Source organism: Myodes glareolus, chromosome 11, assembly GCF_982192425.1.
Source record: "Myodes glareolus chromosome 11, mMyoGla1.1, whole genome shotgun sequence".
Lineage (NCBI taxonomy): Eukaryota > Metazoa > Chordata > Mammalia > Rodentia > Cricetidae > Myodes > Myodes glareolus.
In genome coordinates, this window is record NC_142036.1 from 44,449,687 (window position 1) to 44,472,537 (window position 22,851).

At 47.4% G+C, this 22,851-nt stretch overlaps 1 protein-coding gene across 4 annotated transcripts in view; it reads left to right on the forward strand.

Annotated features, from left to right (window-relative positions):
- The window catches only part of Map3k9 (mitogen-activated protein kinase kinase kinase 9), a 75,000-nt gene extending 52,513 nt beyond the window's left edge, over nt 1-22,487 (forward strand). The window contains exons 4-12 of one of the 4 annotated variants that reach the window (XM_085697425.2): nt 2,001-2,149; nt 2,778-2,953; nt 4,948-5,188; nt 6,683-6,814; nt 7,519-7,672; nt 10,068-10,136; nt 11,420-11,532; nt 12,409-13,221; nt 14,598-22,487. In XM_085697425.2, coding sequence (XP_085553551.1) covers nt 2,001-2,149; nt 2,778-2,953; nt 4,948-5,188; nt 6,683-6,814; nt 7,519-7,672; nt 10,068-10,136; nt 11,420-11,532; nt 12,409-13,221; nt 14,598-15,082 — 2,332 coding nt within the window. In that variant the 3' untranslated portion in view covers nt 15,083-22,487. The remainder of the gene's footprint in view (nt 1-2,000; nt 2,150-2,777; nt 2,954-4,947; nt 5,189-6,682; nt 6,815-7,518; nt 7,673-10,067; nt 10,137-11,419; nt 11,533-12,408; nt 13,222-14,597) is intronic. The other 3 variants (XM_048449076.3, XM_048449074.3, XM_048449075.3) reach the window with 3 other exon arrangements.
- The last annotated feature ends 364 nt before the right edge of the window (nt 22,488-22,851 follow it).

Genomic DNA, 22,851 nt, shown 5'->3' on the forward strand with positions numbered 1-22,851 from the left:
TCTGGTGTAAGGGTTTCTTCTTTGTGCCCTCGTGTGTCTGTTGTGGCTTATCTCTGTCCTCCCCTATCCTGACTTTGTTTTTTTCTGTGCCTCTTACTCATTTCTGTGTGAAAGATCATTGTCTTTTACCCTGTTTTTTTAGTGTGTGGCGCTGGGCATTTGTGTATACCACTAAGCCTATCTAAGACTTCACTTCCTTCTCGTGTCAGGTAGTGTTCCTACTTGTCTGCTTCCTCGCACAGATTCAGGATGATGCTGTAAAATGCCATTCTACCTGCACATCCATAGTGTCATGAAAGGCACTGGGCACGGTGGCTCACACCCTTAATCCCAGCACTTGGGAGGCAGAGACAAGCGGCTCTCTGAGTTTGAGGCCAGCCTGGTCTATAGAGCAAGTTCCAGGAAAATTTGGGGCTACAGAGAAAAAAACAAGCAAAGAAGCAACAAACAAACAAACAAAAAACAAAGTATGATAGGTTTGGCTGGAGGGGCACAGTGTCAGAGTACTTGCCTAGCATGTGCATGAAAATGTGAAGGAAAATAAGAGTCTAGTGTGTTGGCACCCACCTGTAATCCTAGGACTCGGAAGACTGGGGCAGGATAGAAAGTGTGAAGCAGCCTTCCTAGCAAGGTCCTTTAAACAAACAAGGTGTCCTGATAAATGCATACTGGGTTGATAATTATCATCATCATTATCATTTCGCCTTTACAAAAATTTTAAATTAAATTTATTTTATATGTGTGAGTGTTTTGTACGTATGTATGTATGTGTGTGTACTATGTGCATGTCTGGTGCTATAGAATTGAGAAGGAGGTGTCGGATCCTCTGGAACTGGAGTTAGAGATGGTTATTAGCCACCATATAGGTGATGGAACTGAATCTGGATCCTGTGCAAGAGTAGCAAGAAATCCCTCTAGATCTATCATAATCATCATTGTTTAATTAATGCGGTCTTTGTGGCAGCTGCACACTACTGGGGAGCGTTATAATATGTGTGAGGTTGGAGTGGCAAGTGGAGCCTGCCTTCTGGGTGTCCATAGCCTTATTTTCTTGTCCTCACTTATTCTTGGAAGGATTGAGTGCTGCTGTGTGGTTTTGCCTGGTTTTGGTTAGGGATCTAGCCACTAATTCTTCCGTTGTGCCTGTGCGCCACATCCCCTGACTCATAGGTGGTGAAGAATTGTTCCTGTGAACTTACTAGGTCAGGAGACACTGAAGTTTGCACAGCTAGTGTGCTGCTCTGCCTTGCTGACCCAGTCTACCCTGTGGAACTTTATCCCCAGAACTAGACAGAGGCTTCCGTGAAGGTCCTACTTACACTGCTCTAGAGTCAGAAATGTGTAGAACCCAGTGGTTATAACATCTAAAGAAATGTTTTGCAGGAGCAAAAAATCCATGTTAAGTAGATGCTCATTGGTTTTCTAAAGCTTAAAAAATGTATCCTTGACAGAAGTTGTCTAAAAACAGAAAGGTTCTGTTTGGGAGAGTCTCTTCTATAGGCATATTTTATTAAACAGCCGGTCATAGTGGTGCATGCCTATAATCCTAGCCCTCAGGAGGCTGAGACAGGAGGATTAGGAGTTCCAGGCCAAGGCTAAGCTACATAGTGAGACCTTGTTTTAAAACAATAAAATTTCTGTAGCCATTGAGTATTTATTTAAGGTCTTAAAGACACATTTGATTTTATGACAACTTGTGAGACTAATAGTGTTATTTGATCTCTACAGAGGAGGATTAGAGGCTCAGAGTAATGTAGTGATTTGCCCGGTGGATTCATAGGCAGGGAGATGGAACAACACTTTAAACCAGGTATACCTGGCTCCAGAGTCTTTACTTCTACCTAGTAGACTTTGTGACTTCCCTTTATGTTAGTGTTTCTATTTCATTCATCTTCCTATGGGGTGAGGGTGACGTGGGATGCCTGCAAAAATCTTTGTAGCTATTTTGGTGAGCCTGTAGCTGTTATTTCTTATGTAGTTTTTGCCTTTTTTTTCCCCAGCTATGGAGTGCTGCTTTGGGAACTGCTGACTGGCGAGGTGCCCTTTCGAGGCATCGATGGCTTAGCAGTGGCCTATGGAGTGGCCATGAATAAACTCGCCCTTCCTATCCCTTCTACATGTCCAGAACCTTTTGCCAAACTCATGGAAGGTAAGTAACTCCTGGCCCGAGGAAAATCGGTGACTGTGTACCTTTCCATGGCTCTAAGATGATGTTTCCTAATGCCATGAGGTCTGCTGCAGGAGGAGATGAAATGTTAGCCACCCAGGGGGAAGGGGTGGGAGAGCTGTTTCTAGACAGCAGCCACACCCCGCCAAAGCAGGTTCATTTCTGCAGTGACTATAGAAATTAGTAACTCAAACCTGCTATCTTGCATTCCAGTATCTTATTATGTAATACAAAATAAGCTACAATGGCATTTGTTCCCAGACCCGAGTCTCTTGTGTGTAGACCGGAAGGTCATCTGGGAAGAAAGGGACTCTAAAATCACTGAGTTGGAAACATAACTCTGTGAGAAATGCAGAGCCAAGCAAACTGCAGAGGGAAAGGCCTACTGTGCTGGTGGCCAGGCAGCGCCTGGGTGGAGTTCACTCTTCTGACTCACCTTGATGCTTTCTTGGGGCTGATAGCTTGTGTGTGTGTGTGAGATTGGGGCATAGTCACCTCTGGTGCACTTGTAAGTGTCGGCACCAGAAGCTTTGTTCTGCTTTCCGTGTGCTTACTCAGCAGAGTGTACCACATAGAGCCTTTGACCTTCACTTTCCCCTCTTCCATTCAGACTGCTGGAATCCTGACCCCCACTCACGTCCATCTTTCACCAGTATCCTGGACCAGCTCACAACCATAGAAGAGTCTGGTTTCTTCGAGATGCCCAAAGACTCCTTCCACTGCCTGCAGGATGATTGGAAACAGGAGATTCAGGAAATGTTTGACCAACTCAGGGCCAAAGAAAAGGTAGAGAAGAGGAAAAGGCATGCCTTGTCTTAGCAGAGGTGCTTCCTGGGGATTCTGGACTCAGTCTATCCAACCACTAACACCAATACCTGCCTCCTCGGGGTCGGCTTGATTGTCCACAGCCCAGGAACAGCTGTGGGCAGCTGTCAGCAAGTGTTTCCTCCTGCTACCTCAAAATGGACAGTTCTGGAAGGGCATCCAGGTCCCACAGGGGACTTCTAGAGGGAGGACCGTTTCATAAAGGGGTACATCAGCACTGCAAGTCGCTAGCAGAACATCTTGCTTGCTGTTGTCTTTTGGAATCAGTCAGAAAGAGGATAGGAGCCTGAAACTAGAATTTTTTTGTGTTTTTATGGAAAGGGTTCCAAGCTGAAATGATCTAGCGGACTTTGGTACCTCTTGGCTTGCTGGTGTCTGCTTTTGGGTTTGGTGGTCATTCCTCCAGTGGCCCCTCTCTTTTCTTGTGGTGTGACCCTAGCAGTCAGTATCCACATGGCTGAGACTGGTTGTGTGCAATTGTATGCCCTGTGCTAAATCCAAGGCCTGAGAGTGGTTGTGTTATAGTCTTGGCTAATTTCCTTTTTTTTTTCCTACGCACTCTGTACTATGGAAATTTAGGGGAGTTAATAGCATTGTGATAAGTTGGCACACGCCTGTAATCTCAGCTCACAGGAGGCTGAGGAAGGAGGGTTGTAAATTTGAGACCAAACTGTAATACATTGTAAGTTCTAGACTAGCCAGGGCTATCAAGTGATTTCAAGACTAGCCTAGGCTAAAACCCGGTTTCAGGGACTAAATGAATAACTAAGTAGCAATGTGGTAATAATAGAATCTAGTTTTGTTTCTCACTTTCTTTTCGCTCGAGGTTTCATGAGACCTCTTTGTCCGGCTAGTGGGATGGTATGTGGGGCAGGTGTTTCCATCTCACAGCTGAGGGCCGGTGGCTTCCACCTTCATGGAGCTAGTAAGTGAGGAAGCAGGTCCTTGAACCTGGGCCATCTGACTCTAAGGCCTGTGTTCTTTGCAATACCATTGTATCCCCCTACGCAAATTACTGAAAAATAATTTCTGGATCTGATTCGAAGAGATTAGCTTTTGTTAGATTGCTGAATCACCGAGTCATAGCCACCTCTCTCAGTTTTTGGATTGATAAAATCATAACACAATTTATAAGTGACACGTGCCAATAGGAAAAATGAAAATTGCCAATAAGTAGTTACAATAATTCTCCCCACCCCACCCCACTTGTGGTTTTGCTTTCTGTGGCTTGATTTACCACTGTCAACCACTGTCTAAAAGTATTAAATAGAACATTCCAGAAGTAAACAGTTTCATGTTTTAAATTGCATTCTATTCTAAGCGTCATGATCCAGTCTTGCTCTGCCCTTCCTGGGAACGGTCATCCTCCTGACACTGCACACTGCCCGAGCTAGATAGCGTAGTGATCTTGGGTTTCTTGTCGGTTATTGTGATATGGCAGTTCTGAGTTCAGGCAGCCCTGATTTTGTTTAATAATGGTTCCAAAGGACAAGAGTAGTTACGCTGGTGATTCTAGTGTAATATATTGTTATCATTATACTCTGTTATTATTAGTTGCTAATCTCTTATGATACCTAATTTATAGGTTAAATTTCATGACGGAGGTATTACTGTTTTAGAGGAAGACACAAAGAACATACAGAGTTCAGAAGAATCTGTGGTTTCAAATGTTCCCTGTGGTCTTGGACATGCTCCTAGGGATAAGGAGGAACTACTGTTCAAGGATGGATCAGCCCGTCTCCAGGCTTGCTCTGGCATTAGCCTCTCTAGCTGTATTCACAGGGCTGTTCAGTGTATTCAGTATGGCTGTGCTGCATTTTCCTTTCACTAGGGCTTGCATGTGTTCCCTTACCAGCCAGCTGCTGAGCATCCTCTGTCTCCTGGGCACCACGGGAGAGCTCTCTGGTGTTTCTTTCCCTGAGACCACTCTTCTCTCTGCTGGTTCCCCTTGGTAGGAGCTCCGCACCTGGGAGGAGGAGCTGACCCGGGCTGCGCTCCAGCAGAAGAACCAGGAGGAGCTGCTGCGACGCAGGGAGCAGGAACTGGCTGAGCGGGAGATTGACATCCTGGAACGAGAGCTCAACATCATCATCCACCAGCTGTGCCAGGAAAAGCCCCGGGTGAAGAAACGCAAGGGCAAGTTCAGGAAGAGCCGACTGAAGCTCAAGGATGGAAACCGCATCAGCCTCCCCTCCGGTGGGTGGCAGCCAGAGAGTGGGGGTGGGGTGGGGGCTGTGTGGCAGGGGTTTGTGGGAGTTAGAAGTGCTTGAAGCACAGACCATGACTCTCAGTAAAGCCTGTTGGGACGGGTCATCTCACTCGGTGGAGGCCAGTGGAGTCTTCTGGGGAACTGTTCATTGTGAGTGACGGCAGAGCATATAGCGATGACAAACACACAGATCACAGAAGCACACTTCACTGTAGGTAAAAGCTGGAGAAGAAGGGACTTCTGGGTATGCACATATCTTAATCCTGCAAAGCTGCTTATCTCAAGTTTCTTTTCATAACTAGCCCTCAGTGCACTTAACATTAGGCTAAAATGTAAAAATGCATATCATAAGATTTATGTGTAGCTTCTCAGAAGTACATTGATTTCATAACGGTGTACTTTGGTACTGTTACCTGGGGGAAATGAAAAGAAATAGGAAATTGGATTAGAATCTTGGTGGAGTATAATGTGCCCAAGGGGGCAGGTGAGTATTTCTATAGATTAAAACAGTTCTTTGTGTGCTAAGTCTGTAAGGCCTTGGGTAGCAAGTTTATTAGAACTGTAGGGAAGCAAAAAAAAAAAAAATGGCATAGTCTGAGGGGCTCTGGTTGATGTTTAAGCTTTGGAATAATGACTTAAACACAGACTGAGGGAATTATGTCATCGGACTGAGAGAATATGCTCATGGGAGTGTACACTGCTGTCATTGTCATACATGATGTGTTTTTGTTTTGTTGTAGTTTTGTTTTGTTTTGTGTTTTGGTTTTGCAAGTAGTTAGATACCTCTGGAACCTCTAAGCTGTGCCAGGACACTGCTGTACACTAGTGATGCAGATATGAAGCTCTCGTTCCCATCCACAGGGAGAGTTTAGCCTAGTGGGTAGACCCCAGTGCTTCTCTGTTAGATGAAGAGGTTGAAATTCAGAACCTAAGAGCTGAAAGTTTCAAAGTTTCGTGTTCTTCAAAAGTATCAAAACTGCCTTTGAGGTGTGTGAGAATTAGAGTCATTTCCCCATTTCTCTTGAATTCCTACATTCTCACCATGGGCTGGTTCTTAATACCCTGCTCTGCCTGCACTTTGGGAGCAGCACCAAATGCTTCCTGTTTGGCACCTAAAAAGGACATGGATGGTGACTGATCATCTAAAACCTAATTTCAAATAACATTTGCTAGAATAATCCATAAGGTGACGTGCACTGAGAAGCAACTCTCAGTTTGCAATTGCTCCACCTGTATCCATTAATTAGAGAGCTTTACGAAGACTGCCATCTGTATGTTCATTTTGTCATGTGTTTATCTTGTGATGTATCCCTTTGCGGTGGGGGGGGGGGGAAGATGACTCTGAAGAAAACATTTCTCAGATAACAAAGCTTTTTAGAAAACCAAGGCCTACCCGTCAGGCCTGCCAGGAGACATCAGATCCTTGAATGAAACTGACTGTATGATGATCCTAATGCACACACTTGTCTCTTCCCAAGCAGATTTCCAGCACAAGTTCACGGTGCAAGCCTCCCCAACCATGGATAAAAGGAAGAGTCTCCTCAGCAGCCGATCGAGCCCTCCTGCTAGCCCCACCATCATCCCTCGCCTTCGAGCCATCCAGTGTGAGACAGGTTTTCAGAACACACCAGGGACACTTGTCCCCCGCTCTGCTCAGCCACTGACTAATTCAGGCTTGTTCCAGCCATAACTTCTGCCATCTTCCTCAACAGTGTGTACATACGTGCATGTGCATTGCAGACTTCCTGCTCCTTGTCCCCGGTTAACTTCACTGCTGTCTCCTCCACCTTCAACAGGGGCTTGTGGGTAGAGGAAGCTCTTTAGTGACTTGCAAAGCAGTGTGGAGACTGGAATGATGTAGATACAGATTGGTGCCCACCTTGAGGACCTCCATACTGCCTGCCCTGCTGGGCCTCCCTGTCTTTCTTCTGTCTGTATTTCCCAGGCCTTCTAAAGGACTTCTAGAGCCCAGGGCCTAAGAAAGCTTGCCATAGCTTCAGCATGTGCCAGACCCAGACTGTTTATATTTTTACTGTAGTATTTGCTTAAAAATAAGTGTGTGTATGTGTCTGTGTGTGTACCTGTGTATGTGTGTCTGTTGTGTGTGTGCCTGTGTGTGTGTCTGTGTGTATCTCTGTGTGTATATGTGTGTATATGTGTATGTCTGTGTGTGTGTCTGTGTGTATTTGTATGTGTGTGTCTGTGTCTGTGTCTGTGTGTATCTATGTATGTGTGTCTGTATGTGTGTGTGTCTGTATGTGTGGTCCATCTGCCAGTTTTGGAGAAACTTATCTTGCTCAACCTTTGTTATCCACAGTGACACCAGGTGAAAGCAGTAAAACCTGGGGCCGGAGCTCAGTTGTCCCAAAAGAGGAAGGGGAGGAGGAGGACAAGAGGCTCCCAAAGAAGAAGGGCCGGACATGGGGACCAGGAACACTTGGGCAGAAAGAGCTCACCTCAGGAGATGAAGGGTAAGAGCCAGCTGATGTGAAAATCTCTCCCTGAAAGACTGTCACAGCAGTTTAAACTATGATAGGAAACACTTTCGTTTCTCTTGTGTATATTTTACTATGTTCTGGGAAAATACAGGGTTTTTTGGTCTTGTTTTGCCATTTATTTATTTACTTACTTACTTACTTACTTATTTAAGGTAGGCTAGCCCCAGCTGTTCTCAAGCCCTCTATTCTCCTACCTTCCTGAGTGCTAGAATTACAAGTGTGCGTTACCACAAAGCTCTTCCTGACCTTTCTAGAGTTTTCCAGCCTCCTAGTTCCTGGGTTCCCTCGTAGCGCAGGACTTGTCAGGCTCTTTCCACAAAAGGCCAGATAACATTTTAGGCTTCTGGGTCTGCACAGTGACAGAGACATCTAAAAGCTGTCCTAGACTTTGGGTAACACGTAAGTGAATGAGAACACTTGGCTACCTTCCAGTCAGACTTTACAAAGACAAGCAGCAGGCAGGATTGGACTCAGTCTGCTGGTCTGCTGCCCCCTGCAGATGTTCTCAAAGCAGCAACTAGCCCAGATAGGAAGGAAATGTAGGAAGTTGGCCTAAGTGGTCAGCTCATGCCTGAATCTTCCCCGTAAGACATCTGTTGAAAGGAAAGGGAGGAAGAGCAGGGTTAGCAGGGCTTTCTCTTGTTAACCTGTTAGCGGAGGTGGGCGCCATAACATGGCCCTGACTGTGGGGCCCCTGACCTTCTTTCGTACCTTACCCCTAACCACATGTGTCAGTACCCCACCAAGCAAATGGTCTTGGTGTCTTGAATGAGCTGTGTCCTCACTTGTAGACTTGAGGCTGGGGTGCAGATTCTCTGCATCAGTTTCCCACAGGCCATGGAGACTTCTGGTCATGAGACTCAGCCCCATAACTAACCGTGGGAGCGCACGTTGTCTCCCCTACAGTGTGGGCATAAGACTAGCCCCTGTTTGTGGCATGGATGTTAGAGTTCTTTGTGAAATGCATCACTTTACCTGGCTCATGGTGAATGTACATAGTTATCTGTCAGGATGACTGTTCTCTGCCTGTCATGCCATTTACTCAATACTCACAGTGTGGACATCATCGTTTCTTCTAGAAGACCCCTGGCTATTCTATGTGTGACGATAGTAGTCCTATCGGTTTTCAGTGACCTCCCATTAGCCACTGGGTGGAGCCTCTAAACCTGACAAACTGACTTTGGTAATCTTTTGAATACTAACATTTCATGTTCAAACTCTTCCTGTGTCTGAGCTCAAGGGAAAAAATAGCAATTTGATTTATAAAGAACTAACTCTGTCAAGTAAGGCTTTGAAACCACCATGAGCTCCTTTGAATAGAAGAGGGACACTGGTGGGGCAAGCCATCTGTGTGTTGTGTGTGAATGTAGAACTTAAGGCCAGCAAATCTGCAGAACTCAGGAGAGCAGAGGTGGGGCAAGAACCTTGCAGTCTGTCCTTTATGGCTTGGCTCAGAGAAATTCAGTCACCCTGAATCATTTGCTATTTCTGACATTAGTATAACTCTCAGGTTAGCCGTGCCAGCTATGGATTCTGGTAATTGAATTTTTTCAACTAATTTTTCAGTGAACATACAAAGTGATGGGTTCTATTGTAGCATTTTCATATAGATAGATCATTATAGTTTTTCTTACTACCTCATCACTTTCCCCCTCTCCCTTCCCACTTGACCCTTTCTTGTAAGACCCTTCCTCTTATCAGATAGGATTCTAGTGAATTTTCTGGTTCTGCTTCACTTAAAGTTTTTGTTCTTATTGTTGTTTGATTTTTGTTTTGGTTTTGTCTTAATAGTAAATCAATCTTCTTTATACACTACTAAATGCTAATTTTACACTTTTCTTTCTCATTACATAGATTTGTCCTTGCAGACTTTTGAGACAATTAGGGAGCAGGTGCCTTGATTTTTCATTATTCTCAATTCTTACTGAAGAAATGAAAGTGTATTCTAACACACCCGAGTCCAGATCTCTTTGGTATCAGAAATGTTAGCGATCTCTCCATAATAATATTTCTAATTTTAGTGCCTGTTGACTGAAGAAAATTTATAATGACAAACCTTGAGTTCAGTAAAGAAGATTCCTGTCTCCCCTACAGTGTATATCTGTAGGAAAGTAGTTCACTGTAGGTAGCTGGGGTAATTTCTGATTCACAGCCCCCAACAGTTGCCCTCTGACCATCGGGGACCTTTGTCCCTTACATTGGAAGGGCGTGGACCTGAAACAGCTCCAATATGGCAATCCTTTCCTGGGGTGGGTTTGCTGATTGGACAGGCCACCTAGCTGGTCCAGCCTGGGCAGTCTGAGGGTGGGAGAGGGTGAGCTGACGGTGGTCTGCACTGTCTGTTGCTGATTGTCTTTATTCATTGAAGATCCCCTCAGAGACGGGAGAAAGCTAATGGCTTAAGTACCCCGTCAGAGTCTGCACATTTCCACTTGGGGTGAGTCTGGTCTCCACCACAAGCTGTGCTGGCAGCAGCTGCCCTTCCCTTCCCTTGTTCTCATTTCTCATCACTGCAAGGGAGGAGCTGATTATGTTCTTAAGAGCAGTACCTTTGTGCACCTTGGGACAGTTCCTCTGTTGACCCACCCCAGTTGCTCTTTCTAGAGAAGGGCCACTTGGCTATATATCCTTGAGTACCGGCTTTTATTTGCTAATCTGGGCTTCTTTGGGCCCCAATTGCTAGAGGAAATGTTATAACCCTGCAGACAGGAGTCCCAAGCTGTGGGTTTAGCAGCTTGTTTCTCTCCAGCCCTGTGTTCTATCTGAAACCAGCCGAGTCTGGGGTGTGTCTTATTTGACCACCTTTCTGATAGCACTTAAAACAGAGTTCTGAGACTGGGGCAAAAATGAATCCTTCTCCCTCCCTTTGATGGCTTGGGACTCTAGAGACAGGCTTCAGGTGGACGGGTAGAGTCCCCAGTGATTGATATGCTAGGCTTTCAATGCCACCATAGCATTCAAGCGTCCTCAGTGCTCCCTTTTGTTGCCCTCTAGGGCAAAGACCAGTGCTTCCAGACCTCAGATCCCTCTTTGTAAGGGAGCTGCTGGGGATCCATTCTGTCTCTGAAGGTTTACCAGGCTTGCCCAATGAGCTGATGGCAGGGATTCTTTGTCTCCATGCCCAGACGGATGACTGGCTTGAATGCCACATAGTGTCCTTCCTGTGTAGTTCTGTCCCAAGTCACTGGGTTGGTGCCGCTTTGTTGCTTGATTTTTTTTTTTCCTTTTGAAGAGTGAATGGCTTTGGAAGCTTAAGCATGCGAGATAGAAGCGTGGAAGGAGAACCTGAGAAACATTATGAGTGGAGTGGCCCGGGCCATTTCTGCTGGTTCATCTGCCCCATGCTTGCCTTGCACTGCAGGTGTTTGCATTAAAATACTTGTAATGTTATGAGTGTATTGTGTTCAGAGCCTAAGGGTTGAATGCTTTTCCCTTAAGAATGGCTCAGACAAGATCTTCCACAAGTTCAGTCCCTACTCTGTCTGCTTGCCCGCCTGCTCACTCGGTCTTTCCGTGGCTCCACAGCATGTGAGGGACTGGGCTGAACCACCGCTTATCATCTCCGAGAGCATGCGCACTTGTTTGTGAAATAGGTGGACAAGTTGTCTGGTCCCCATGGCTTTTCAGTGTGATTAAGTAGATAGACATTTCCCAAACGCCCATGGAGGCTAGAGTAAGAGAAATAGCCAGTGTTGACATGTCTCCTCCTCATCCCTCCAGCCTCAAGTCCCTGGTAGATGGTTACAAACAGTGGTCATCCAGTGCCCCCAACTTGGGGAAGGGCCCAAGGAATAGCCCTGCTCTACCTGGGTTCACCAGTCTTATGGAAATAGGTAAGTATAACTTTTGTTTTGGTTTTCTCCCTGTTTTCTTAGAGAATTCATGGTCAGACTTCCAGGATTGTTTAAGGATTCCTAGTATTATCTGTAGGGTTTGTCTTATTTTTGTTTCTTGCCTCCGATCCCCTACTCTGTCGGTCGCTTCCATTTTACTAGGTCTTCCTAAACCACTTCCCTTGTATGATAGCCATGGAACCTATCTTTGGCTTCCTGCCCCAAGAGTCCAGCAATCATTTCCCCAGGGCAGTGTGTAAGGTTGAGGACTTGAATCAGACATTTCGCTTTTCCAAGCCTTTCCAGTGATGCTCTCTGGCTGTGGATGGTGGCTGAGTTCTCTAGAAGCTCCTCTACTTTTCTTTTCTCTGTTGATTTCCAAGTCATAGTAGGCCCATCCATTGAACAGATTGCCCTTCACCCATGTAGAGGATTCTGACATCTTGTGCACACCAACTTTAAGACACGTTGCTAAGCATTGTGCTAGAAATTCAAAGCCCTTCCAGTTTTATGATACAATAATATTAGAAATGTTTCTTTTATCTAGTGTTCTGGGAATGCATACTGCATGTTCTTGTAAGAGTGTAGCCCCATGGTAGCATACTTGCCTAACATATGTGAGATAGTCTCTGGCATGTCCGCACTCAAAGGAGGAGTCCCTATGATTGAGGTAACAAATTAGCAGATCTACTTTTCTGCAAATAGAGAAATGGGCTCTGGAATGCAGGTGAGTGTCCCACGTTGGTCTCAGTTGAGTGGCAGAAAACAGTTCCCGTTGGCTCCATGCTCAGTCTCATTGCCCTATATCTCTGCCAGAGCTGGGAGAAGGACCAGACTCTTCATTCTGTATTTCTCTGCTGTTTCTCTTGTCTTCAGAGGATGAAGATGGTGAAGGCCCGGGAAATGGAGAGAGTCATCTCCAGCATTCGCCCAACCAGTCCTACCTCTGTATCCCTTTTCCTCGTGGAGAGGAAGGGGACGGCCCTTCCAGTGATGGAGTTCATGAGGAGCTCACCCCAGTCAACTCAGCCACCAGTACCCCTCAGCTGACGCCAACCAACAGCCTCAAACGCAGTGGGACCCACCACCGGCGCTGTGAGATGGCTCTGCTTGGCTGTGGAGCTGTTCTGGCAGCCACAGGCCTAGGGTTTGACTTGTTGGAAGCTGGCAAGTGTCAATTGCTTCCCCCAGAGGAGCCTGAGCCACCAGCCCGAGAAGAGAAGAAAAGGCGAGAGGGTCTTTTCCAAAGGGCCAGCCGCCCTCGTCGGAGTACCAGCCCCCCTTCTCGAAAGCTCTTCAAAAAGGAGGAGCCAATGATGTTGCTAGGAGACCCGTCTGCCTCCTTGACACTGCTCTCTCTCTCCTCCATCTCCGAATGCAACTCTACCCGCTCCTTGCTGCGCTCTGACAGTGATGAGATCGTTGTGTATGAAATGCCAGTCAGTCCAGTTGAAGCTCCACCCCTCACCTCGTGCACCCACAACCCTCTCGTTAATGTCCGAGTGGAGCGCTTCAAGCGAGACCCTAATCAGTCCCTGACTCCCACCCATGTCACCCTCACAGCCCCTACACAGCCAAGTAGTCACAGGCGGACTCCTTCTGATGGGGCGCTTAAGCCAACAGGAGCCCCCCCAGCACTAGCGAGTTGGAGCCCCTCCAGCAATGGAATGAGCCCCAGTCCTGGAACAGGTGAGTTCTGGCCGCTTCCTCTTTTCTCCCTGCTTCTTTTGCGGCTCCCCGGGGAGTAAAGTTGTTTATAGGTGACTCATTTCCTCTTTCTACTTCTGGATTTGGATAACCCCAAAGAAATTTGAATTTCTTCTCTTGCTCAACCATGCAAGAGATATGACCTTGGATTGGCAGGGTGTCCAGAGCTGGCTGACTTCTCTTTTCCCTGTACCATGGGCATCTTCTCCTGATCTTGAAAGGAGACAGGCCGGTTGTAGAAAGAGCCAGATGTGGGCCCGGGGCATGCTGAGAATCCGCTCTGGCACAGGGCAGGGATTCCATCATCCAGGAACAGCAGGCAAGCTTATTGTTCCCAGAAGAGTCTCAGCTACAAGGAAGGGATCTTTGCCACACCTACGAAGGGTGTTTTCTGCTGCATACTTGGGCCTGTGCCATTTCAGCATTAGTTCAGACACACACCTAAGGTCAGCTGCCACCCACCCATTATGTTCTCCATCACTAATCCTTGAGTCATGCCTGCCTCTTCAGGCCTGGAGACATATCCAGTGGGTGGCACACGCTTGCCTTGCATCTGACCCCCAGACTTGTATGAATTCATACTTTCAACCAAGGACTTTGCTACCCCCATTTCTTGCTCCCTGAAACACCCGAGTCTGTCTTGGAAGCAGCCCCTAGTCCAGTGAGAGAAGCAAAGGTGGTCATGTCCTTTTGGTGAGACTTAAGTGTGCACGACAGTCGTATCCTACCATGTGTCTGACTCTTCCTCCTTGGGTCTGTTGTACCCGGGTGTGTGACCCCTTTAGAAATAAGGACAGCGTAAATCATCTTTACGTTTTTGCTAGCTCTTATCCTGTCATATGATTATTACATACATGAACATGGAACAACAGGCATTCTCTTAAATCGGGGGCCCCCAAACTATTTTGGAAAAGGACCAGATGGTAAATATTTTGGGTTTTGTGGATTGGGATACGTTTCTTTAAAAGTTAAGTAGTTTAAAAAAAAAACAAACAAACAAACTACTCAGCCATACTACTGTAAATGGAAAGCAGCTAGAGTACATCCAAAATATGTCCCAATAAAACTTTATTTACAAACACAGGGGATGCTCTTAAGAGTCCTTCCCAACACCTGTCTTAAGTTAGTTCATTATACGTGTGACCCCCTATGTTATTAGTACTTGAGTCAAGACAAGGTAGTTTCTAGTTCACTACCATACCCCTAGCACCTCGCAGTACACTGCTCGGCACACAGTAGGTGTTCTTTAAACATTTAATTCCTGTGACCCACGGGCCTAGACGTATGGGGGAGGTGCACATCTTGCCTGGAAATACATTGCCATCATCTGATGTCTTTCCCGTTGTCTCCCTGACCAGGAATGTTGAAAACTCCCAGTCCCAGCCGAGACCCAAGTGAATTCCCCCGTCTCCCTGACCCCAATGTGGTCTTCCCCCCGACTCCAAGGCGCTGGAACACACAACGGGACTCCACATTAGAGAGACCCAAGACCCTGGAGTTTCTGCCTCGGCCACGTCCTTCTGCCAACCGGCAGCGGCTGGACCCTTGGTGGTTTGTGTCCCCCAGCCATGCCCGCAGCGCCTCCCCAGCCAACAGCTCCAGCACAGAGACGCCCAGCAACCTGGACTCCTGCTTTGCCAGCAGCAGCAGCACCGTAGAAGAGCGGCCTGTACTCCCAGCTCTGCTCCCTTCACAAGCAGGGACACTGCCCCCTGCTGAGCGGACGCTTCTGGACCTGGATGCAGAGGGGCAGAGCCAGGATAGCACGGTGCCCCTGTGCAGAGCTGAGCTAAACACACGTGGGCCTTCCCCCTATGAGATCCAGCAGGAGTTCTGGTCTTAGTGTCTGAAGGGTCAGGGTGGGCAAGGGGGAAGCCGGAGGAGATGGAGGGAGCTGGCTGGCACAGCCCTGTCTCAGTTAGGCCCCCTGGGATCCAGACCTCCTCCTTGCACTGAGAATGCACTTTGAAGATGGAAGGGATGGAGACAGGGCCAGCCACTGCAGAGGGTCTCCTGCCCTGCAGGATCTTTTTCCCCATGTTCACTGGAGGGGCTGTGTCAGCTCTGGCTGTGTAGGAGAGGGAGGGCTTGTCCCCACCCTCCAGTCTTCCTCACCTTTCGGGTAACACTACAGTCATTCAACCAAGTCTGTCCACTGCCTCTTCTCCCCAGCCAGAGCTGTCCTGGAGTCCCTTTGTCAGTCATGAGTTCTACCGTCCACACACTGGTACTGATGCGCTATGATTGATTCATTTGGCTTGTCTTCCGCTCTTCCCATGACTCGGTGTCTCCTTTGGTATCGATGAGTGTCTTGTGTCCTAAGTCCTTTTGTGCCAGCTGATGGGGACTGGTTGGCCTCACGAGGGCCAGAGAGCTTGACAGACCTGGAACTGCCTACCTGTGCAAATCTCAGTGAGAGCCGAGAGTGAGGGGTGGGAGGAGCAAGGAGGCAGCCAGGGGAAGCAGTCAGGGTGGGTAGAAAGGTGCTCGAATCACTCCTTGGTTTGGGTTGGATTTGGGTTTTAGAAACAAAGGCAGAAATCAACACTTATTGAATGGCTCTGTCTAACCCCTTGGGTTCAGGCCATGGCTACACCAGGTTTGAATATAAGCATATTCATCTCAGGAATAGCTCTTTGGGAGACACACTCACTGATGCCAGGTCTGAGGTCAGACACAGTGCCTACATGTACCTGTCTAGTTGAGACTCTGTTCCTTCCTCTAGTTCCGGAATCAGTGACCTCTAGGTCATAGGTGATTCACAGACACAGCTGAAGTGTGTCAGGATAACATATGGGGGTGGGTCCTGGACCTTGGGATGTGGAACTGTAGGGATTTCGTTATTGGACTTGTGTGTCTTGTGATGCCCTTGAAGTAAACGGGAACCTTAGTAATAACATTTGGGTGTTTGGAGGCAGTAGCATGATACAGTTCTTCAGGCGCTCAGTGGTCCATTGATGGGCACCTGATTGAGGCCACCTCTGTCTCAGCACAGACAGCCCTTGTGCTGGGCGCTGCACTGTGAGCTAGACAGCAGAGACCAGCCAGATGAGGCTAGTGCTGACTTGTTTAGTATTTGTTTCTTGAACTTGAATGCTAAGCTTCATCTAAAGATTTCTCACGTATTTTCTTCACTGTTCACTTCCTCTGAACCCCTTTGTTGTATGTGCACTATGGCCCTTAGGTGACAGTAACAGCCAGTCCCCAGTGGTGTTGTAGACAGTCTGCAGGCTCCCTGTCTTTGCTGCCTGGATGTCCAGAAGGATTAGGTGCACATGGGACAGGTGACAGATTTTATCACTGCTCTTCTCTGTAACTGATAGAAATTCTGCCCTGGGGAGCACCTAAGAGAGGGCATTGGTTTCCACAATTTCTTTATGAGCCCTTTTGCTCTTTGGCCTGACCCTGTAGCCCCCTAGTCTCTGACAAGGAAGCGGTGCTGGTGGTGTCAGCCGGTGTTTTACTGTAGTATCTCCTCTTTCCTCTTGGTTCTGTGGAATGAGAATGTAGGCAATTCCCCTTACCCCTGTGCTCTGACTCCTCAGGAGAGGAGAGCTTGTGAACTCTCCCAGTAGTGCCACCCAACCTAGTGATGATGCTTCATTCTTGAGGACTAGATAGTCTGTTGTGTGCCCTTTTGGATCTTTCAAAACCCCTATTCCTAAGCTACAAACACATCTACCCATCTTGGATGCTCTAAGGCTTTGAGGCAGACTGCAGCTGGCTCCAGCCCATGTTCCAGCCCCTGGCAGGGTTTTTCCTGTCCGTGTTTGATTGTGGCCAGCTTTCTGGGAAAGACATAGTGTTACAGAGGCAGTCTACACTGCATGACAATGACCTGCCATTGGGTGGCAGGTGGACTCTAGTTCTTACTTGTCCACCCAGCATTCAGACAGAGGAAGGCCTTACTAAAGAAGTGATTGTACCTGAGAGAAGAGAAAGCAGGGCTTTGCATTAAGATGTGTGCGTGGCAAGGGTGATTTCCTGTTCAGCTCCGTGCGAGCCTAGAGATGGGATGCACGTTAAGGAAGTCACACTTATGTGACTTAGGTTCCCTCCATCTGTGGTCATGGTTAGGAACAGGCCTGGTAGCTATGAATAAACCCACTTGCGTGACATTAGCCAGCTTCTCACTTTTCTTTTACCACCCTTTCCTCAAAGACTTGCCTTCTGCTTAGAGCAGAATCGTTGTCTTGGGGCTGCTAACAGCATCGGGGACTGTTCTTTGCTGTGTCTCCTCCTCAGGTCTTCAATTCCCAGCGCTTACTCTTGGGGAATCTCTATGGCTAAGAACTGAGTAGATGCCTGCATTACCCTTACAGCTATTTCTAGGAAGCGGTAGTGGATGCTCTTGACGTCCCTGTGAATGGGTAGGCATCATAGTGACAACAGCCTGCATTTGGACAGCTCAGAACAAGGCTAGCTTTTCCTTCTGACATTTACAGAATGACATCATTTTCCTTCACATTCGATACATTTGTCTCAAAAACAGAAAGACAGACAGACTCTGACTGACTGAGTCTGGCCCCCAGGCCCTGGGGACAGCACAAGTTGGCCCTACTCCCCTGTTCTGCTTTTCTTGCATGACTACAGTTCAGTGTCTTGACCCCTCTCAGGTTTCCTTGTAAAACCCTTCACCATATCCTTCCCTTGTGAGGGTGTGATGCTCTGTGGCTTCCTGCCAACAGCTTCTTCCCTTGCCAGATGAATGCGCTGAAGCCGGCAGTGTGGTTCTCACCACCTTTGCCTCAGGGCATCTTCCCTTAGCTTTATCCTTTGGCTTCTGGAAGAGAAGTGTTTTGGGGTTGGCTTAACATAACTGATGGACACGGCGTATGCTCTTCCACCAGATTGTGTAGCCCAGGTAACAATAGCATCATTTATTTTCTAATTCCCTCCCCCTCCTAACCTGCATCTAGGTGTCCTTACTGTTGTGTCTTCTTGAGGAGATGGAGCTGGGTGGCAGCTGGCTGTCTCTGCTTTTTTAGGTTCATCTCTAGGGTCAGATTTGCTAAGAGTCTGAAATCAAACCAGTTCTGGAAGAACCTTTGGGAAAGTGGCTCCTAGCCCATGGGACATCATGTGCCAAAGTATTATGCTCCTCACAAAGCCCCTTGACCCTCAGACTGTTGCTCAGGGACACAGACATTGCTGGCTGTCTAGACTTGACCCTTTCTCCAAGCTTTTGCCTCCGCCAACCCTCCCATGTTGTAGACACTAATTGCCCCATGAGAAGGGCCATTCTTTTCTTTTTTTCTTTCTTTTGTTTTTGTTTTTCTGAGGCAGGGTTTCTCTGTAGCTTTTTTTCTCTGACAGCTTTGGAGGCTGTCTTGGAACTTACTCTGTAGACCAGGTTGGCCTTGGACTCACAGAGATCCACCTGTCTCTGCCTCTTGAGTGCTGAGATTAAAGACATGTGCCATTCCTGCCCGGCTGAGAAGGGTCATTTTTAATTCATGAAATTCATCTCTTCTGTTCTTCTTTCCTCTGCTACACACCCACCCCCATAACTGGGTCTCCCATATGCTAGGCAAAGACCAACCAATATCAAGCTTACTTTTAGCAGAGAAAAAAACAGTGGGCCCTGAAGCCTGAGTGGCTGTGAGTGGACACCTGAGGGTGTAAGTGTCCACCTGTGGACATGGATGCAGAACCCTGACCGTTTTTGATCATGTGTTTATTTGATCATGTGCCTTTGGATTGGTTTGGGGAATGGTACAGTGTGACAGTTCAGAAGCACACATCTCATTGCTTTTAGAAGGCCTGGGAAGAGAGGCAGGTCCAACTTGTTGGTAAAGTACTGGACTTTGTCTTAAGGACGCGTCCAGACTGGATTCAGGGGCAGAGGTAAGAGTGGCCCTCAGGGAGTTATGGGTGGCAAGAACCTGTCCATTTTTAAGTTGCAAATTTGCCAATATCTGGCCCTCAGAAGCCCTCCAGCGAGCTGCGGGTGATGCTCACTATCCTATTAAAAACCCTTCTAACTTTAAAAGCTAGGTTCAGCTAGTGATGCATCTTGGGAAACCCAGCTACTCGAGACCGAGGCAGGACACCTGCTTCACCCTCGGGTGTGATGCCAGTCTGGGGCAGCACAGCAAGAGCCGGTCCCTTCAGTGTGTGGTGTCAGAGCTCCAAGTCCAGCGTGGATAGCTCCACCATGCAAGATTGCTTTCCTTGGTGGAGAAAAGTGTGAATGGACGTTTGATTGGAGGTCAAAGGCCAACACTGGCCATATGGCTCAATCATGTATCACTTGTCATTGTCCTCGACTTGACCTGAGAATGACTTCTTGTCAAGATACAGTTGTTGGAAGCATTTCCCAATGGCAATACAATATTTTCCTAGTTCACAAATTATAATAAAATCTGCACATAAAAGGAGAAGCGCCCTTCTCCTTGGACTCTTCCTGGCATTGCTGCATGGAGGTTCAGCATCTCTGGTATTGAGTTGGAGGACAGGAACCAGGAGTTGGAATCTTGTTTGATTAGGGCTAATTAATATGGGTCTAACTAGTCTAACCCAGACCTGGGTTCCTGGTTGGCTCTACAGACCAGGTAGGTGAGTTTCCTTTACTTTTTCATGAACTGTTTCTGGGCATTCCTTTCCATTGCCTTCTCTGGCCGTTTCTACCCAGGTTGCCTTAAGCTCCTGGGAAGCTTAAGGCTGCCTGGGAAGCTATAGACTGCCTTTTTAGGATACTGGGTTCTCTTGAGCTTTGCCCTGGGACTGATTGCTCCTTCTTGATTTCTTACATCCTTGGTCCCTGTTGCTGCATTCCCTTGAGTCTTGTGTTGGAAAGAGAAGACCCTGGGGGTTGAATGAAGTTGTCTGAGTGGGAGCTCCACACTGCTCTAGTTTCCTTGCCCCTGAATTCCCTTCTGATTGCTCTGACATTTGATTGTCAGGTGTGAACATGACAGCTAGGTGGTGTCTCCGGGTGGGAAATCCAAATACAAATCAGGCCTTCAGAGACCAGCCTTTCTCTCTGGGACAGGACAGGTGGAAGCCCTGACATGTGAAGACCCCATGGAAGGAGTGCAGTGTGCTTTGTAGTCACTCAAGACCAGGCAGGTTTCAAAAGTTTCTTGTTACCCTCATTCCCGAACTCCTTAATACCTTGCTACCTACACAGGCAGCCTTTAGGCTGAGCACTGATCTCATCATGGATGCTTTTTATTAATTTTGGCATTTTGGAAAATTGAGTTACATTGAAGTATGGTTTAGTCTTTGTCGATTTTTTTAATTTTTATTTTATTTTTTTAACATGCCCTTGGAGTTTGTATCCAATACAAGTGCCTCACTCACCTCTACCTGGGATGGGCCCTGCCTGCCCCTCCTGGATCTCCAGATAAGACTGTGGCATTTGACGTAGGCTTTATGTTTATTCTCATTGCCTCCCCACACAGCATGTTCTGAGTGCAGCCCGCCACCCCCAGGAGCACTTGCCTTCAAATACAAGAGTGAAGCCCCCAGTTCTCAACATTGACACTGTAGCTGGGGGTCTTTTCCTTCCTTCATGTTCTCTGGCTAGCTTTCAGGCTCTCAGAAGCCACTTTCTGGGTGTCTGTGTATTCCAGGAGAGGGAAAGTGGTCAGGGAAAGAGAAGCCTGTGAATTCTCTACTTCAGCGTCTCTGGGAATTCTAGAAGTGAATAGACCTCATTCATCCAAGATCTCAGAAGCGAGTGAACGGGCGCTTTCCTGTCGTCATTGCCCCTCCCCACCACATGTTAATCTCTATCCCTACCCAGCCAGCCTTCTAAATACCTTCACAGCCCCACCAGTGTCAGGTTCACAGCCATTGTTCCCCTCCTCCATTGTCATTTCACTCAATCATTTACTCTACCTCCACTGAAGGCCATGTCTGCTATGGCTTTTTTTATTATTATTAGTATTATTAATATTACTTCAGACAAGGTCTCGTGTAGCCCAGACAGGCTTCAAACTTGCTGCATAGCCCGGGATGACCTTGTACTTCTGACCCTTCTGCCTCCACTTCCCGATTGCTGATAGGACAGGCGTATGCCTTTGTTTTCTTCTTTACTGTCAGAGACACGGATTTATCTTGGCCAGATCTGGAGTTGAATGGCAAATCTTAAGCACTAAATCTTCCACGCAGGAGGCTCTAGACGCATGCACAGACGTTTTGTGTCTTCTTGCAGTGTGCCCCACAGTTGGTGGATATTACCCGCATCCATGGATGTGTGAACAGACACGGGGACATGGGCTGTTCATCCTGGAGTCACAGAGCTGGGAAGCAAGTTGCTGATCTGCTCTGTTTAAGACATGACTAGCCTGTGGGCACATTTCTAGGCCACTGTTGAAAAGCCTTGAGTTGGAATTCGCCCAGCTTGGACCCGTGTAGCTTCTGAAGTCACCCTCTTCCTAAGGAATTGTGTTCCCTGGCTGACCTGTGATCTCCTCAGAGCTCAGCAAACTTCATTTTTGCTGATGGTGGCTCTTTCTTCCTTCACCTTTCTCTCAGTTCTGCGGGGATTCTGAGCTCATTGGGATATCCAGCTCGCTTCCCTCCCAGTACAACCTAAGACTCGGTTTCTCTCTCCTGTTTTCAGTTCATAGCTTCCCTGATGTTGCTCCTCATTGTAACTCCACTTTCCTTTGTTCCCAGAGCCTGTTCCAGCTCCTGTCTTGTAGGGAAATGATGCTGCTGCCCATTTGTCACCTTGAGCCTTGCTATCCAGAGAGGTGAACTCACTAACGTTCTGCTCCCCCGTCCCATGTTCTCCTTTGTCCACAGCCACAACTCCACACTCACAGGTCTGAGACTCTGTTCAAAGTCTCAGGGGAGACACTGGTTGGGTTCTGGTTTTCTGAAAAAGCTTTCTCAGGGCTTTCTCCCCTTAGGGCCCTTGAATCTAGAAAGTAAAGTGAAAGTTCTGTTTGTTTCGTCCTCTAGTATCTTAACTACAAGTCTCCTGTGTCGGTCTTCCCCATCTCTGTGTACCGAGAGTCCCTCCTTGAGCCCCCATTTCCTTTGGAATTTAAATTATTGTGTGTTGCCAGAAATATTTAAAGATGGAAATGTCCTGAAGGAAGCTTATTATCAGGTTCTTTCCTCTGTCTTTTTCTTTTCATTTCTTTCGAGGTACTGTACATTGCTGATGAGGGATGCCAAGCAGGCTTGGTTCAGTGGCCAAGCCTCCCGCTGTATCACAGTGTGATGCTGATCTCAGCCTGGTCCCAACACCAGGGCTCTCAGAGACTTGAATAAAACTGTCATAGTGGTTACTCCTGGTTTGCTGGTCCTGTGTAACTTGTTGTAACCTACTCTCTCTTTAATTAAACCACATGTCCAAGTAACCAGGCTGTTCCCAGGGAAATGTTACCCATAAGAAAAGAGTATGGAGAGATAGGAAGGTGCTGGAAAAAAAAAAGGCATGGGTGAGAGGCCTCTGTGGGTCCTTGAGACTCCAGACTGACCACAGGAGCCTGAAAGAGGGATGCTGATGGGGGGCAGGGGCAGGGGAAGAGGCTGCGAAGCTCACATTGCAGGGGAACAGAAAAGCCTCCATCTGCTCCTTCTATCAGGTTCTGGGGAAGCAAACTTAGGTCATCAGGTTTGGCAGCAAGTGCCCTTATTATCTGAGCCATC